This window comes from Takifugu flavidus, chromosome 5 (genome assembly GCF_003711565.1).
Source record: "Takifugu flavidus isolate HTHZ2018 chromosome 5, ASM371156v2, whole genome shotgun sequence".
NCBI lineage: Eukaryota > Metazoa > Chordata > Actinopteri > Tetraodontiformes > Tetraodontidae > Takifugu > Takifugu flavidus.
In genome coordinates this window covers 7,098,524-7,113,154 of record NC_079524.1, presented here as the reverse complement: position 1 = coordinate 7,113,154, position 14,631 = coordinate 7,098,524, and the positions used below count along the sequence as shown (strand labels likewise).

Here is a 14,631-nt window from a genome sequence, read left to right as displayed (position 1 = left end):
TATGAATATTTAAATATGCCGATAAAACAGCACTGTAGACTGTTACCATGCATAAATCATCATCCTGCAATATCAAGGTTTTCGTGGAAAGATTCTAATTTAGTGTCATTCATGTTCTATAATTTTGATTAACTTAAAAACGAGGAAAAAATGATTATTGGCGAACGGGCGACTGACCGCGTCCTTTTTACGGCACGTAAAAGCAACACGTGATGCTTTTTGGTCACGTGATCAGTGACGTTAGAAACATTTACGGACGTGGTTGTGTGTAACACATGCATCCACCGGCATTCAATTTTTTTTTTTTTTAACCATAGTGACCCAGAGGACGTCATTTATTATTTTAGAACTATCATTATTCGCTTAACATTCAACTTCTCTGGATAAATCTCACAGGAAGGTGGGATCTTTCATGCCGCTAACAGTCGCTAGCTTAAAACTAGCATACAATTAGCTGAAGACATTATGTCATTGCTACCCGGGGAATATTGGGAAACTTTTAACTCGGGCATTTAGTCTGGACGTTGACGCTACAAGAGATCAGGACGCTTTGGGAATAAAACCTTCTGTGTTAGCTGCCATAGAAGTGTTAGCCGCCGGGGAGCGGTTGGTTAATCAGCTAGTTTGACTTCCTGGTATCCTTTCGAGGTCGTTCTGCCATCCATCTAATACTAATAGGCAGCGTTACTGTGTGGCCGATATGAAGAGTCTCCCATACTTTTGTCGGGGAGAAGTGATTAGAGGCTTCGGGAGAGGAAGCAAAGAACTGGGAATTCCTACAGGTGAGTTTATGAGGGCTTAACAAAGCATTGCGTAATATCTCCAGCCCTTATATACAGTGGTGGTCAAAAGTTTACATACACTTGTAAAGAACATAATGTCATGGCTGTCTTGAGTTTCCAGTTATTTCTACAACTCTGATTTTTCTCTGATATAGTGATTGGAACAGATCATTCTTTGTCACAAAAAACATTCATGAAGTTTGGTTCTTTTATGATTTTATTATGGGTAAACTGAAAGTGTGACCAAATCTGCTGGGTCAAAAATATACATACAGCAACATGAATGAGCAATTTTGGAGACTTAGAAAGTTGTGTCAATGACATGAGCTTCATAGCATGGCCTCTTAACTTCTTGTGAGTGGTCATGAGCGACTACAGCTGGTGACTTCTCTGAGGCCATTTAAAAAGGGCTCATTGGATAAAAACACCCACAAACGCTACAATGGGAAAGTCAAAGGAGCTCAGCACAGATCTGAAAAAGAGAATCATTGACTTGAACAAGTCAGGAAAGTCACTTGGAGCCATTTCAAAGCAGCTGCAGGTTCCAAGAGCGCAAGTGCAAAACAATTGTTTGGAAGTATAAAGTGCATGGCGCTGTTTTGTCACTGCCACGATCAGGAAGAAAATGCAAGCTGTCACCTGCTGCTGAGAGAAAACTGGTCAGGAGGGTGAAGAGTCAACCCAGGAGCACCAAAAAGCACATCTGCCAAAAATTAGAAGCTGCTGGAACACAGGTGTCAGTGTCCACAGTCAAGCGTGCTTTGCATCGCCATGGACCGAGAGGCTGCCATGCAAGAAGGAAGCCCTTGCTCCAAAAGCGGCACCTTAAGGCTCGACTAAAGTTTGCTGCTGATCACATGGACAAAGATAAGACCTTCTGGAGGAAAGTTCTGTGGTCAGATGAAACAAAAATTGAGCTGTTTGGCCACAATGCCCAGCAATATGTTTGGAGGAGAAAAGGTGAGGCCTTTAACCCCAAGAACACCATGCCTACCATCAAGCACGGTGGTGGTAGTATTATGCTGTGGGCCTGTTTTGCTGCCAATGGAACTGGTGCTTTACAGAGAGTCAATGGGACAATGAAGAAGGAGGATTACCTTCAAATTATTCAAGAAAACCTAAAGTCCTCAGCCCGAAGGTTGGGTCTTGGGCGCAGTTGGGTGTTCCAACAGGACAATGACCCCAAACACACATCAAAAGTGGTAATGGAATGGCTAAATCAGGCTAGAATTAAGGTTTTAGAATGGCCTTCCCAAAGTCCTGACTTAAATGACATTATGTTCTTTACAAGTGTATGTAAACCTTTGACCACCACTGTACATCGTGTGGCGGACTTAGGACGCATTAGGTTAAATGAAGTGTTTATAGCTAGAGTATACAGTATATTTTGTGTTGTAATTTCAGCCTTCCCCTATCGTGTGTATCACCACGTTTTAAATCATGTGAATGAACTGAAATGAAGCAACATCCACGCTGTTAGTGGACAGATGTTATGTGTTCAGGGTTTCCAGGAAGAAGATGATGTGTAAATAAGAGGCCCTGGTGCTCAGATATCAGATGTGTTGCAATATATGAACCTTTGACGCACAGGAAGAAGCATTTGCTCTAGTCAAGGTTACACATTGACAGCTTTTACGATTGTAGCTGAAGTAATGGTGAATGTCAAATATCACATTTCATTTCATTTCTGTAATCATTCCCCCTTCCCGTGTCCCTTCTCCAGCCAACTTCCCAGACTCGGTGGTGGACAATCTTCCAGCCGACATCAGCACTGGGATCTACTATGGCTGGGCGAGCCTCGGTAATGGGGACGTGTACAAAATGGTGATGAGCATTGGCTGGAACCCTTACTACAAGAACACCAAGAAATCCATGGTGAGCAGCAGAGCGTGTCAATTTACTAAATGGGAGAGAAAAGAAGTGCACATTGTAGTTTAGTTAAATTTACACATGTCACATGGTCCAAATAAATGGTGGCGCTCTTGGGATCTAGAGCAGCTGAATAGGCTCTCTTTCTTCACATGAGAAGTTTAGTACATTAGAATGTATGATGACACTGGTTTTTGTCTGTAGGAGACCCATGTGATTCACACATTCAAAGAGGACTTTTATGGGGAAATTCTCAGTGTTGTCATGGTGGGTTACATCCGTCCCGAGAGAAGCTACGACTCACTCGGTAAGATGCTCATTTCTGTCCGTCCATATGACGTTATTGTGATTCAGGGAGTGGACTCCCAGTTTTCTGCCCGTCATGACCACATGAGACCAGAGTAATCACTCTGCTGCGTCTCTCCACACGCTCTGTGGTAGTGCAAGCAGCCAGGAGAGATTTGGGGAAACGACCTCTGTGATTCGATAGTAACACTAGGGTAAAGATTCCAGACATTTAGTGTTTAGGCGTTCCACACGTGCAGTTCACATTATTGAGAAACCAATATTCAGAGTTTTCAGTCTGCTTGACCTTGTGTTCACACACACTGTGCATCTGCCCAATGGGAGGCGTGTGAACGGTGTGTGCTCTGGCTGCGTGTGCGGAGCATAATCCAAATTTCCTCAGCTTCTTTAGAAAGGCCAGTCTCTGTTGAGCCTTCTTGCCGTGCGGTGAGTCCAGGTGAGATTAGGGTTCTCCACCCCCCCACACCTGAATGTCATCAGGTGCCATCGTGCTCTGGTCTTTTCCTTCAGCCATTAGTCTTTCTCGTGTTCTTCTCGGCATTTAAGCAGAGATTATTATCCCAGTATGCAGATCACAGGGGGACAAGTGTGCACAGGACGGACTCTTGTCTTTTTTATTTTTTTGATTTTGTTGAGTCTTCTGCAAACTTTGTGTGTTCTCACTCACTTATTTCTGACCCTTTTCTCACTTTTCACGCTTGTGTTTTCCTTTGCAAAGACGCCCTTGTCACGGCCATCAACGACGACATCGAGGAGGCCAAGGTCAAGCTGGACCACCCAGAGCACCTCAAATTCAAAGAAGACAACTTTTTCACCAGTGGCCCCAGTTTATCTTCAGCTCCGCCCTCCACCACCTCAACAGTATCACAGACTATAATGAACGGTCACTGACTGCTGGCTTCAGAACGTGTGTATATATGTCCTTATTCAAATGCACAACCTCCTCCTCAGACAAGCATGTTGCTGCTTTGACCCATCGTGGACATTGTCATCAGTCCGCCGTGTTTGGAATATATTTCTTTGAGCGGTCTGTGGTCAAAAGGCTTAACACATTCTGGAACGCAGGATAAGTTCCTCACATTAACTCTACTTCATAATTTGCCTTTGTACACGTTGCTTCGAGTAAATATTTTTATGGAACCTGTTGGTTTGTCGTCTCAAGATAACGTACCCACTGATATAGATTTTTGATGTGGACGACATTACCTGTGCATAAAGCTTAAGATGTTTATTGAAGTTTAAGGCTGAAGCTGAAACAGCGGTCCAGTCTTTCCTGTTTTGAGAGATCTGGGGAATAACTAAACTCAAACATTGGTTTCAGGGTTAGTTGACTTTATGCAACAATAAATCAGAAATCATTGGGTCAATGAAAGTTTAAGTGTCCTTGCGTTCCTGTTTTATTCCTCTGCTGCTTTGATGTGATACAAGCACTTATTTGGACTGTCCCGCTGTACTATGTCATTTATGTGATAATACCACACGTATAAAGTCGTCAGAGGTTTGAAGGCAGCGTCAATAAATCCTATATCTTTATTGAAGTGCTATTGTTTTAGTTCTCATTCTTGGTTTGAAATTAATTGGAAAAGAACGTTGGGACGTACACATCTTCCACGGTGACACGCTGCAAACCAACACTGATATTTTCTTTAAATAAATATTATCAGGCCTCATTTATTTCAAATTGGACCTCCAATCAAGGCTGGGCTCAATCATTCTACAATTTCATGAAGTAAATCGCTGTAAAGGTGTTTTGAAAATACATTTTTAAAAATCATTTGTAGGAGTAACTTTCATCATCATAGTCCAGCTCAATCTCCTCTTCATCCGTTAAAAGTCCGTACTTGAACTTCCTGTAGACTGTCCCATCATTCGACATGTACACGATGTCCACGTCCTCCTCATCATCCTCGCACTCCACGACCCGGTCTCTGTAGTCCCCAGAGAAGGAGGAGGAGGAGGTGTCGGGTTTGGAAGCAGCCTGGCCATTAGACTCCACCTTCTTGTAGCCTCCGGCTTTGGGTCTGGGCGCGATGGCGAGCGATCTGGCCCGAATGCTGAGGAAGATGAAAACCCCAAAGCCCACCGAGAGGCTCAACAGAACGCAGATGGTGGCGACCCGCTTGGCGGCGCTGCCTTGAGCCTCCAAATCTTCAATCGGGTCAAAAACAAAGTTGACCCCCAGGATGCATTCATCTGAAAAACAGGTGAGATATGTGATGAGCCACGTCTTCAGAGCCTGGAGGGCATCAGCGGGCCGCCTGCTCGCCCACCTAACGCTGCCGAGCAGTTGCAGCACTCCCGGGAGATGGCTCTGTCGCCGTGGCGCATGTCATTTCCACAGCAGCTGAGGCAGCGTCCGTCATCAGACAGTAGCTGCAGCGCCGGGCACACGTTGCAGTTCCACGCACCGGGACCTCTGCAGTCGAGGCAGGACGGGTGGCATGCGGCGCAGGTCGGCTCGGGGGACTGGGGGCCCTGCGGCGAGAGGAGAGAGAGTTCATCTGATGGGCCCCTGAAGTGTGGGGAGGGTGAAGCAACACACGAGCTGTTTGTCACCTGTGGGATGGGATAGTAACCAGTCAGACACGGGGAGTTGCAGATGCCGCTGGAGTATGTGAAGCCGTCAAAACAGGACTGACAGAAAAGGGCGCCCTCATCTGGACGGACGGAGAATTACACAACCCATTTTATTTGGTCCTTCATGTGTATTTAAAGTGTTCTACTCTCATATATCTATTTAATTTCATCCTTTTATTTTTTTTCTTCTTTACTCAGTGTCTAATTCTGTTGGGATATTTTTTTTCTTCTTTACTCAGTGTCTAATTCTGTTGGGATTCGTGCTCATCGTGATGGGTTGTCTTTACCGCTGCAGGTCTTGCAGGTCGGGTGACATTTGTGACAAGTCCTGGACCTCTCTACCAGAAAGAAACCAGTGGGGCAGCTCTGCAGACATTGGCCCCGCTTCTTCACCAGGACAAAATCCTTCCGGCAGCTCAGGCACTTCTTGTTGCCGCGACCCCAACACTGGTTACAGGAGGGGTCGCACGTCTCACAAACCATGGTGATGGTGTTGCCAAAGTGACTGAAACGAGGAGAGGAAGATTAGCGAGAATAGATGGGGAGACGTTGAGCGTCCCTGTGCTCCGCGGACCTTTCCGAACAATGCTCGACACAGCTGGACCCCTGTCTGAAGAATCCAGATTTACAGGTGACACACTTCACGCTGTGACGGCCGGTGCAGGACTGACAGCTGAAGTGACAGCGCTCGCACTCTCGTTCGTCCCTGTCCACGCTGTAGTAGCCCACAGGACAGCTCAGCACACAGGTGCTGTCTGAGGGAAACAGCAACAGGAAACAGGAACCTAACTGTGTTAACTAGCATGGCTACATTTCAAACTCTGCTTTTTAAAAGAAAAAAAACATACTCAGGAGGAAACTGGGCTTGTTACAGCTCAGGCACTGGTTTTCAGCTGGTCCTGAACAACGATGACAGGTCTTGTGACACTGGTGGCACTGACCATCCTGGTCCATGTATGACGTCAGGTCGCACTGGTTTAACCACACGCAGTGTCCGCTGGCGTCTCTTTGCTTGTTGGCGTCACAGCTGAGGCAGGAGGAGGGTCCGTGTCCAGAGCAGGTCAGACACGACCTGTCACAGTCTAGGAAAACCAAGACATGTCAGAGTTCCTCTTTATTCCTTTTGCACCAGTAAACATCAACCAGTGGAGGTGCACATTCCCCACCTCTGCATTCGTTGGTGGTCTTGTCATGGTAAGTGTTGCTGTGGCACTGGGACAAGCACTCTCCGTTGTAACGGACGGCTCGCGGGTTGCGACACACGTCGCAGTCGTCAGAGCCCGGGCCGTCGCACGAGGCGCAATCAGAGTGGCAGCGCACGCACTCCTGCTGCTGCTGGCTGGCAAAGTACCCGTCAGGACAGTCGTCCACACACTGACCAGCCTGGAGGAAGTAGAACTGGTCGCAGTCTGGGCGAGAGAAAAGGTGGTTAAGGTCCACTGATGATCTCACGTCTCACACCGACTACTGAGAAACAGTGCAGGAAACAGTGCAGCTCAGGTTGGGCTCCCAAAAACAAAAAGAGACAAATCAGTGGCAGCTTCGATCCATGGTGCTGTTCTTAACTACACCCACATGCTAGGGTAAAGCTGTGTGATGATAACAATGGGTTTGTCTGTTTGAAGGTTGTGGTTTCCATCTTTTCTCCTCATCTTTTATTTTAAATAAGCCATTTTAAGCCAGTATTATATGTAATGCACTTCTCCATTTATCCAGCTAACCTGTTCTACCGACTCTACCTCCTTCACCACCCTCACCTGTACAGAGGCCATCTTGGGTGCAGGTGGTGCAGTGAGCCGGGCAGCGGTGGCATTCTCCCTCTGAGGGATAATACCCTTTCAGACACTGTGATCTGCAGGAGTTGTCCTGCAGCAGGTACTGCTGCTCACAGCTCAGACAGTGAGAGGAATCCCCCTGACAGGACGCACACTCAGGGGAACACGGCTTACATAGTCCACCTTCAGGAAACCCTCTGAAATATGAAAACATTAGCGGGAGCTGCTGCTGACGTGCAATCACGGTGCGCCGGGATGGGATGAAAAGTGTTGCACCTCTGACAAGCCTCCACACATGCCCCGTTGTCCAAGTAGAGGCCGCTGCGACAGTGCTGGCACTGCTGGTCGGTCTGACACACAACACAGCCCTGGGAACATTCTGCACAGCGGGCAGACGTCTTATTGGCAAAGGTAGCAGAGGGACAGTGAGCTGTGCAGCTCTGCTGGGCAGTCAAAAAAAGACCTGAAGACAGAAACACAAACACACTTAACATTTTAGTGAGAGAGTGAGCGACACAACCGTGCAATTGAGACCAATGTGAGTAAAATACTCCTTTACAGTCCTCAACTAGCTAGCTCAAGCGCTTCTACCAACTAACAGTGCAGAGCTATGGAGAGGGAGGGAAGAGGGATATAAAGAGGAGAGGAGAGAGGCGGTGAGAGGGGATAGGAGGACAAAGATAAGTGCTGGTCAGGAAAAGCAGGAGCTCAGTTTTTGAAAGGTTAAGTTGGAGGTGGCAGTCCTGCATTTAGGCAGATATGTCCAGGAGACAGTTTGAGATCTTGTCTATGACTGAAGGCTCATCCAGGGGAGACAACAGGTACAGCTGGGCTGCGTCTGCATAGCAGTGGCATGAAGAACCATGAGAGGGGAAGACCGTCCTCAGCGAGGTCCTGTCAAGAGCAGCGGCCCTAGCACTGGTCCTCGGAGGACCGACAGCTGACCTTGCCACAGGGTGAACGAACACCCAGAGCGGTAAGATTCAACCCAGGAAAGAGCCAGAAGCATGACTGCAGTTTATGCAGAAAAAACAGAAAAAACTCCTCTTTCTGAAGGTCCCATCTTTACCTGCATCACAGCTGCTGCAGTTCTCCTTAAATGCACCAAAGCAAGTCTTACAGGAAGGGTGGCACGGCTCACAGTCCCCCTGAACTACACAGGACAAAACAAATCACACATCCAGGCAAACCCAGTTAGAGACAACATGGCTAATGTCGTTGTGCAAGCACGCGCACACGTGTGCGCTTATTGGGAACAGCGTCATTCCGTACATTTGCTAAAACACCCGCAAAACAAAGTGTTCACCGAGGCTTTGTGACCTACCGGCGGGGAAGTGCTTCTCAGGACACAGGGTCAATTGTCGTTGATCTAGGCACTCCCCATCCTTCAGCTTTAACCCGTCCCTGCAGGAGTCGCAGTCTTCGTATCGTGGCCCTCCGCAGGCGCGACAGGAGGCGTGACAGGGCTCACAGTCCCGGCTCTCCTGGTCCGCGAAGAATCCCTCACCGCAGTCTTCCACGCAATCTCCATCTGGACGCGCACACCCTGAGGTCATTTACCGTCTCACACGCATTGGGAAGAGCACAGAGAAGAAAGGGCCCCGATTACCCAGAGCATAGAAGCCGTCTTCACACCAGTAGCACTGGGACGGGTCACAGGTCACACATTTAACATCTTCACAGGGAGCGCACGTCATGGTGGTGTCCACACTGTAGGTCCGGTCAGGACACGATCGGTGGCAGTCTGTGCCAAACCTGACAGACAGACAGACAGACGGAGGGACGGACGGACAGACAGATGGAGGGATGGACGGGCAGACAGATGGATGGATGGTGTCAGCATGACAGCAGAACTTTGGGGGACGGTCTGTTTATGAAGGAGACTCACTGGTAAAAATCCTTTTCACATGTCAGGCAAACTGTTCTCCTCGAATCGTCCGGTGACTCTTCTGCGGTGAAGACCAGACAATAAAATCATGAAGAGAATGAGCAGAAATACCTCCAGACCAGCCTCAGTTTTTGTTGTTTCGTCTTCTGATCTAATCGTGTCCCGTCAGGAGCAGTGAATGAACAAAGGACTAAAGGCGTGGAATAAAGGTACTATTACAGTGCTATTTGACTTCAATAAAACAAATAAATTAATAAAAATAATAAGGTATGGAAAATCACTTTTCACATAGCCAAAACTGTGGTTTCCTAGGTGACCAACAGGGGGCACTGTGTCACCACTCAATGGACATCTTTGTGTGTGTGTGTGTGTGTGTGTGGTGTGTGTGTGTGTGTGTGTGTGTGTGTGTGTGTGTTGTGTGTGTGTGTGTTTGTTTGGGGGGGTATTATACCAGTGTCAATACTATCAGATATATTTACACTACAAAAACGTTATTCTTGTGTCATAATTAATTCACATCATTGAAAACCATTAAAAATGGATGCTGATCAATGTCGCTGAGGTCATCTTTTAGTGGAACACTGTCCAAGGACGGCAAAGCCAAGCGGGAAGTGTGTGTGTGTGTGTGTGGGGGGGGGCTAAAAGGGAAGGATTAGAAATGAAGGAAGAGATCAAGGTAAAGGAGATTTAAAAAAGAGATGGAAATAACCACTGAAAGGACCTTCTGCAGATTTTCCCCAGGGATATTTTGAAGCAAGAAAATTCTCTATCGAGGCCCCCCCTCCCTCCTTCAGGTTGCTTCCTGCGCCCACAACTTAACACTGCACTGGTTTGCACTTCAATGCAGCCAACAAGCCTCTACCTGTGAAAGCAATTACTCACAGATGGGGGGGAAGGGGGGATACTGGGAGAAAGGAGTGGTGGGAGGGACAGAAGAGCTGAAAAATCATAGCTCTAGGCTGTGCCTGTATGGAGGGAGAAAATAGTGCCCGCATAAATATTAACTGAAACTGGAAGGGAAGAGATGAGGGATTTCCACAGAATTCAAACCGGCATAGGTGTCCTGAGGCGTGCACTTGTGGAATGTGCCGGCAGTGACCGACCAACGCAGCTCTGGTGGGACGACTATATCGACTATATTTGTGCTCCACGATGGAACACAGACAAAACATCTGGTGTTGAAAAGTGCACAAAATGAAGTCTCAACGATGCGGCGGAACCATTACATTTAACTAAATTACGTTGGCGGGAGTAAAGGCACGGGTTCCCCCTGAGAAAGGACCCGAGAACATCGCTGCTGAGCGCCAGACGAGGCCAAATTTTAGTGCCGCCCCACCGCAGAGAGAGAAAAAAAAAAGAGAGGGCTTATTTAGCCACACGCTGCTCACCGTTTTGGTTAATCACACAGGGCAGGAGCATATCTGCACACACAGAGACCAGGAACGGGCATAGAACTGGGCAGAAGCCCGCCCTCCATTGGCGAGGGAGGGATACTTTGGGACAGAGTGAGAGCTGCTGCGTCTTATCGAACACAGTCAGAAAGACGCTCAATTAAAGACGTGCAAGAGGCAAGGCTGACATAAATGTGTCAGATCTCCGATCTGCTCACAGGCGTGCTGGGCTTGCAGAGCAACGATTAGAGGTAGCAGGTGGGTGGGGGCGAGGCTCGGGGGTGGGGGGCAGGATGTGGTGATGACGTAATAACAGCTGTCTGCACCTCGGACTTTATAAGTACTTTCTAAGGATGCGAGGAATCATCTCAGGTGAGGGAATTGAGAGTTCACGCCTCTGAAGAAAGTGTCTCGGTGATCGTGGTCGCGGGACAGAGGAAAAGATCTGCCGCCTGTAACGTGGTGGGCGTGTCCTCCCAGAGGAGGACGCAGCAAAGAGCAGAGAGGGGCAGCAAGGTCCACACAGAAACAACCACAGCCTCATTTTCTGGTCACATGGTTGACCTCTTGACCTCTGATGGGCAACACCAAGGAGCACTTGGAAGGGATGCAAGTGCCTGTGCACATCAGGCGACATTTACCAGTTCAGCTGTTAATAAAATGTGACTCATTTTGTCAAGCACGGATGAGGTTATGGTAGCGGCGGCGGATAGCCCTCCAGCCCGCTTGGTGTTACGCTGCGGTTTCTTTGACGATGAAGGCGAACGGAGCAGGAAGAGACGAAGTGAACGGAGGGAAAGGTGATCTGCTCACTCTGTTTGCATTGCTGGCAGCCTTCATCACAGTGGAGGCAGTCCACCTCACCGGCGTCCACCACCTCGCCTGGCGAAATAGGCAAACAAGCAGAGAAAAACAGGTAGGTTACGGAGCTTTGCGTTGGAACGCCAACTCCTAAATCCCTCATTTTTGTGATAACTGAAACAAAAGTGAACCCAGAGCTTTTCCCCAAATGCTGCTGGAGGTGATTGTGCAGCGCGCTGAGACCTGCTCGCCTCAGATGTTTGTCTTCAAGGACACTTACAGGAGTGTCACAACTCGGCCTTGTAACACTGCGGAACATTTTCAAATCTTAAAATCCCAATGCTGCAAAATAGTGACAGTGCATTTTAAAAAAATAAAAAAAAAGGAACTCAACAGTCGTGAATCCGTGCTGTTACTAGTCTGACTATGGTGAAGGGGTGAATTCACCAGCGCGCGTGGGGCTGGTTCAGGGTTTCGGAGGTGGGTCATGTCTCTCACCCTCGCTGCACACCAGAGGGACGCACTGGTCGTCTCTCAGTTTGTGTCCCGGGCTGCAGCTCAGGCACCGGTCTGCCGCCGCACAGGCGCCACAGTCAGCAGGACAGGGGTCGCAGCTTTTTCCCGCGGAGTGGAAGAATCCTTCTGGACAGACATCCCGACACTGACCCTGGAACAGGTATCGGGCCACCCCAAATTTATCTGAACATGAGAAATGAAAGACAGGACAAGATGCACACATCAGGCCTATGGGAGGGCGACACTCAACCCACACGTTTGCACGGGCAGCGTGATGTATGCAGGGACACGCTTACAACCCCACCCTGCTTCATCAGCTCCTCCACGATCGCACATCTTTGATTATCCCTTAATCTCATCACCCGCACACGGCGAAATCATGAGGAAAGCTCAGCGGGGAGAAATGGTCTGCTGTCGGACGCATCAGTACACGTTTGTGTGTGTGTGTATGTGTGTGTGTGTGTGTGTGAGGGAGACAGAGAGAGAGAGAGAGAGGGAGAGGGAGAGAGCGAGAGAGAGCATTCACAGCCGACCAGCTCAGGTGGGGGCAATTGTTGTTTGAGAGAAATGATACAGAAACTCTGTGGTATCATTGTTGGGTCTCATTATGTCTTATGCTGTGTCTCATTGAGAGACAGAGACGGGGACAGAGTGTATGAAAAGGAAAAATGAAATCTAGCATTAATCCTCTCACTGGTTGTGTGTTGTCGTCTAGTGTGTGTGTGTGTGGTGTGTGTGTGTGTGGTGTGTGTGTGTGTGAGGGAGACAGAGAGAGAGAGAGAGAGAGAGAGGGAGAGGGAGAGAGAGAGAGCATTCATAGCCGACCAGCCCAGGTGGGGGCAATTGTTGTTTGAGAGAAATGATACAGAAACTCTGTGGTATCATTGTTGGGTCTCATTATGTCTTATGCTGTGTCTCATTGAGAGACAGAGATGGGGACAGAGTGTATGAAAAGGAAAAATGAAATCTAGCATTAATCCTCTCACTGGTTGTGTGTTGTCGTCTAGTGTGTGTGTGTGTGTGTGTGTGTGGTGTGTGTGTGTGTGTGTGGTGTGTGTGTGTGTGAGGCTCATCAGAGTAACAGGGCCATGCTGACAGCCACATTATTACCTGACACTGTGATAAACACAGTTATTAATAACAGCAATCACCAGCCCGCCGCTGCCTCGGCTCCAGCCCAATAATGAGGACGTTTGTTGAAAACAATCGCTGTTCATCACGCCGATTGTTTCCACACAGGGTTGGCTGGAGCGGGCTGTGTTGGCAGGCGAGGTTTCATCTTCACAGGGTCTTCTTGAGAAGCATCTTTCACCCCCCCACCCCAAAAAAAAGAATTGCTAAAAACCAAAAAGAAAGCCACTATGCTGATTCTGACTATTCCCTGAAATAAGATGTAAAAGATCATCAAACTGTCATTTGGAAGAAAAAAAGATAATAATCAATATTTGCACAGGGGTCTCTTGCAGGAGGAGACAAACAGCCGGATTTCCCTTAAACGCATCCATCAGTCTGAATCAGCACTTTAATTAGCCCGGTTTTATTCCAGAGGATTAATAGGTTGAGTTTGGCACTAATGAGCTTCGGTTTGATCCATGTGACGTTGGGAAAAAGCTTGATTTCACTTGACTCCTGCGTGCAGGTGGATAGAGGTTCTATTAATCCAGCACGCTGAGCGGAAGCAGGACTTCCAGAACCGAGACCGGGCTGGTTATAGAAGGTGGGTGAGAACAAATGTGCTAAAAGAAAATAAATAAAAATAAAGCACACGATTCTGCTCATTAGTGCAGCAGTGTTTACTCCAAACGACCCGATCGTGAATCTTTAGTTTACTGGAAATATGAGAATCTGAATGGAATAATTAGCCAAATGTTGCTAAAGAATTAAAAACTTTCTGTGGATCTGACTTTCAGCCCGGCGCCTGCGCCCCTGGTCACCTGTGTCACAGCTGGTGCAGTTGTCGGGGCCGTCGTCGGTGCACTCCTGACAGGTGTGGTGGCAGAAGGAGCACTGGTTCCCCTCTGCGAAACGCCCCCTCTGACACCGGACGCCACAGCGGCCCTCGTCGAAGAACCTGCAGGTTTGAGGGGCGGGGTTCGAAATAAATACAGGAAATGGACGTGCGTGTTTGGAGTGCAGGTGCCGGTGCGTCACCATGATGTTGCGCAGCTGGTGCAGTCCTCTCTTTCCGGGCCCGTGCACTGCAGACACGTGATGTCACACAGGTGGCAAGTTCCATGCGGACTCAAGTACTCTCCTGCAGATGGTGAGAAGACAAGAGCGCCCTTAAATCATCTACGACCATTTCAAACGAAATGCCACGTCCTGCAGGCCAGAACAGCATGAGCAGGTTCTACTGTCAATTCCTTTTCAAACTAGCCTGTTAGCACGCGTTCCGTAGGCCCAATTTGTGGTTTAAGTGATGTCCTGATACCCCCACCTCCCCTTTTTAAAATGATTTCAGCTACTTGGTTCTGCACCAGTTAGTCAGTGTTTCCTCACCTGTGTTGTTTAGGTCGCTGTGTAGTCCTGCACTGGTAACTGAACCTGGAGTTTTATTCTAACATTTGCCTTTGAACCCCCCCCCCCCCCCCCCCCCACACACACACACACACACACACACACACACACACACACACACCATCTGGGAACCTCCTGGAAAATAAAACCACCCCATTTATTGTAGACAGCAGAGATGCTGCGGCTGCCCTCAGCATGAATTTAATAAC

General features: G+C 48.2%; 2 protein-coding genes across 2 annotated transcripts in view; one reads left to right on the top strand and one right to left on the bottom strand.

Annotated features, from left to right (window-relative positions):
* Nucleotides 1-233: 233 nt before the first annotated feature.
* On the top strand, nucleotides 234-4,495 carry rfk (riboflavin kinase). The gene is made up of 4 exons (XM_057032457.1): nucleotides 234-782; nucleotides 2,506-2,657; nucleotides 2,856-2,958; nucleotides 3,676-4,495. The coding sequence occupies exons 1-4, from the start codon at nucleotides 701-703 to the stop codon at nucleotides 3,846-3,848; spliced, it is 510 nt and encodes a 169-aa protein (XP_056888437.1). The 5' UTR covers nucleotides 234-700; the 3' UTR covers nucleotides 3,849-4,495.
* Nucleotides 4,337-14,631, bottom strand: part of LOC130525564 (proprotein convertase subtilisin/kexin type 5-like) — a 43,956-nt gene continuing 33,661 nt past the window's right edge. Inside the window, exons 21-37 of the mRNA XM_057032456.1 lie at nucleotides 14,057-14,159; nucleotides 13,840-13,976; nucleotides 11,888-12,088; nucleotides 11,402-11,470; nucleotides 9,198-9,258; nucleotides 8,919-9,064; nucleotides 8,634-8,840; nucleotides 8,379-8,462; nucleotides 7,586-7,772; nucleotides 7,292-7,506; nucleotides 6,701-6,943; nucleotides 6,383-6,616; nucleotides 6,109-6,289; nucleotides 5,822-6,039; nucleotides 5,514-5,614; nucleotides 5,228-5,432; nucleotides 4,337-5,150 (exon numbers count right to left, since the gene is read on the bottom strand). Of these exons, the coding sequence (XP_056888436.1) occupies nucleotides 4,729-5,150; nucleotides 5,228-5,432; nucleotides 5,514-5,614; nucleotides 5,822-6,039; nucleotides 6,109-6,289; nucleotides 6,383-6,616; nucleotides 6,701-6,943; nucleotides 7,292-7,506; nucleotides 7,586-7,772; nucleotides 8,379-8,462; nucleotides 8,634-8,840; nucleotides 8,919-9,064; nucleotides 9,198-9,258; nucleotides 11,402-11,470; nucleotides 11,888-12,088; nucleotides 13,840-13,976; nucleotides 14,057-14,159 (3,014 nt within the window). The 3' untranslated portion in view covers nucleotides 4,337-4,728. The remainder of the gene's footprint in view (nucleotides 5,151-5,227; nucleotides 5,433-5,513; nucleotides 5,615-5,821; nucleotides 6,040-6,108; nucleotides 6,290-6,382; nucleotides 6,617-6,700; nucleotides 6,944-7,291; nucleotides 7,507-7,585; nucleotides 7,773-8,378; nucleotides 8,463-8,633; nucleotides 8,841-8,918; nucleotides 9,065-9,197; nucleotides 9,259-11,401; nucleotides 11,471-11,887; nucleotides 12,089-13,839; nucleotides 13,977-14,056; nucleotides 14,160-14,631) is intronic.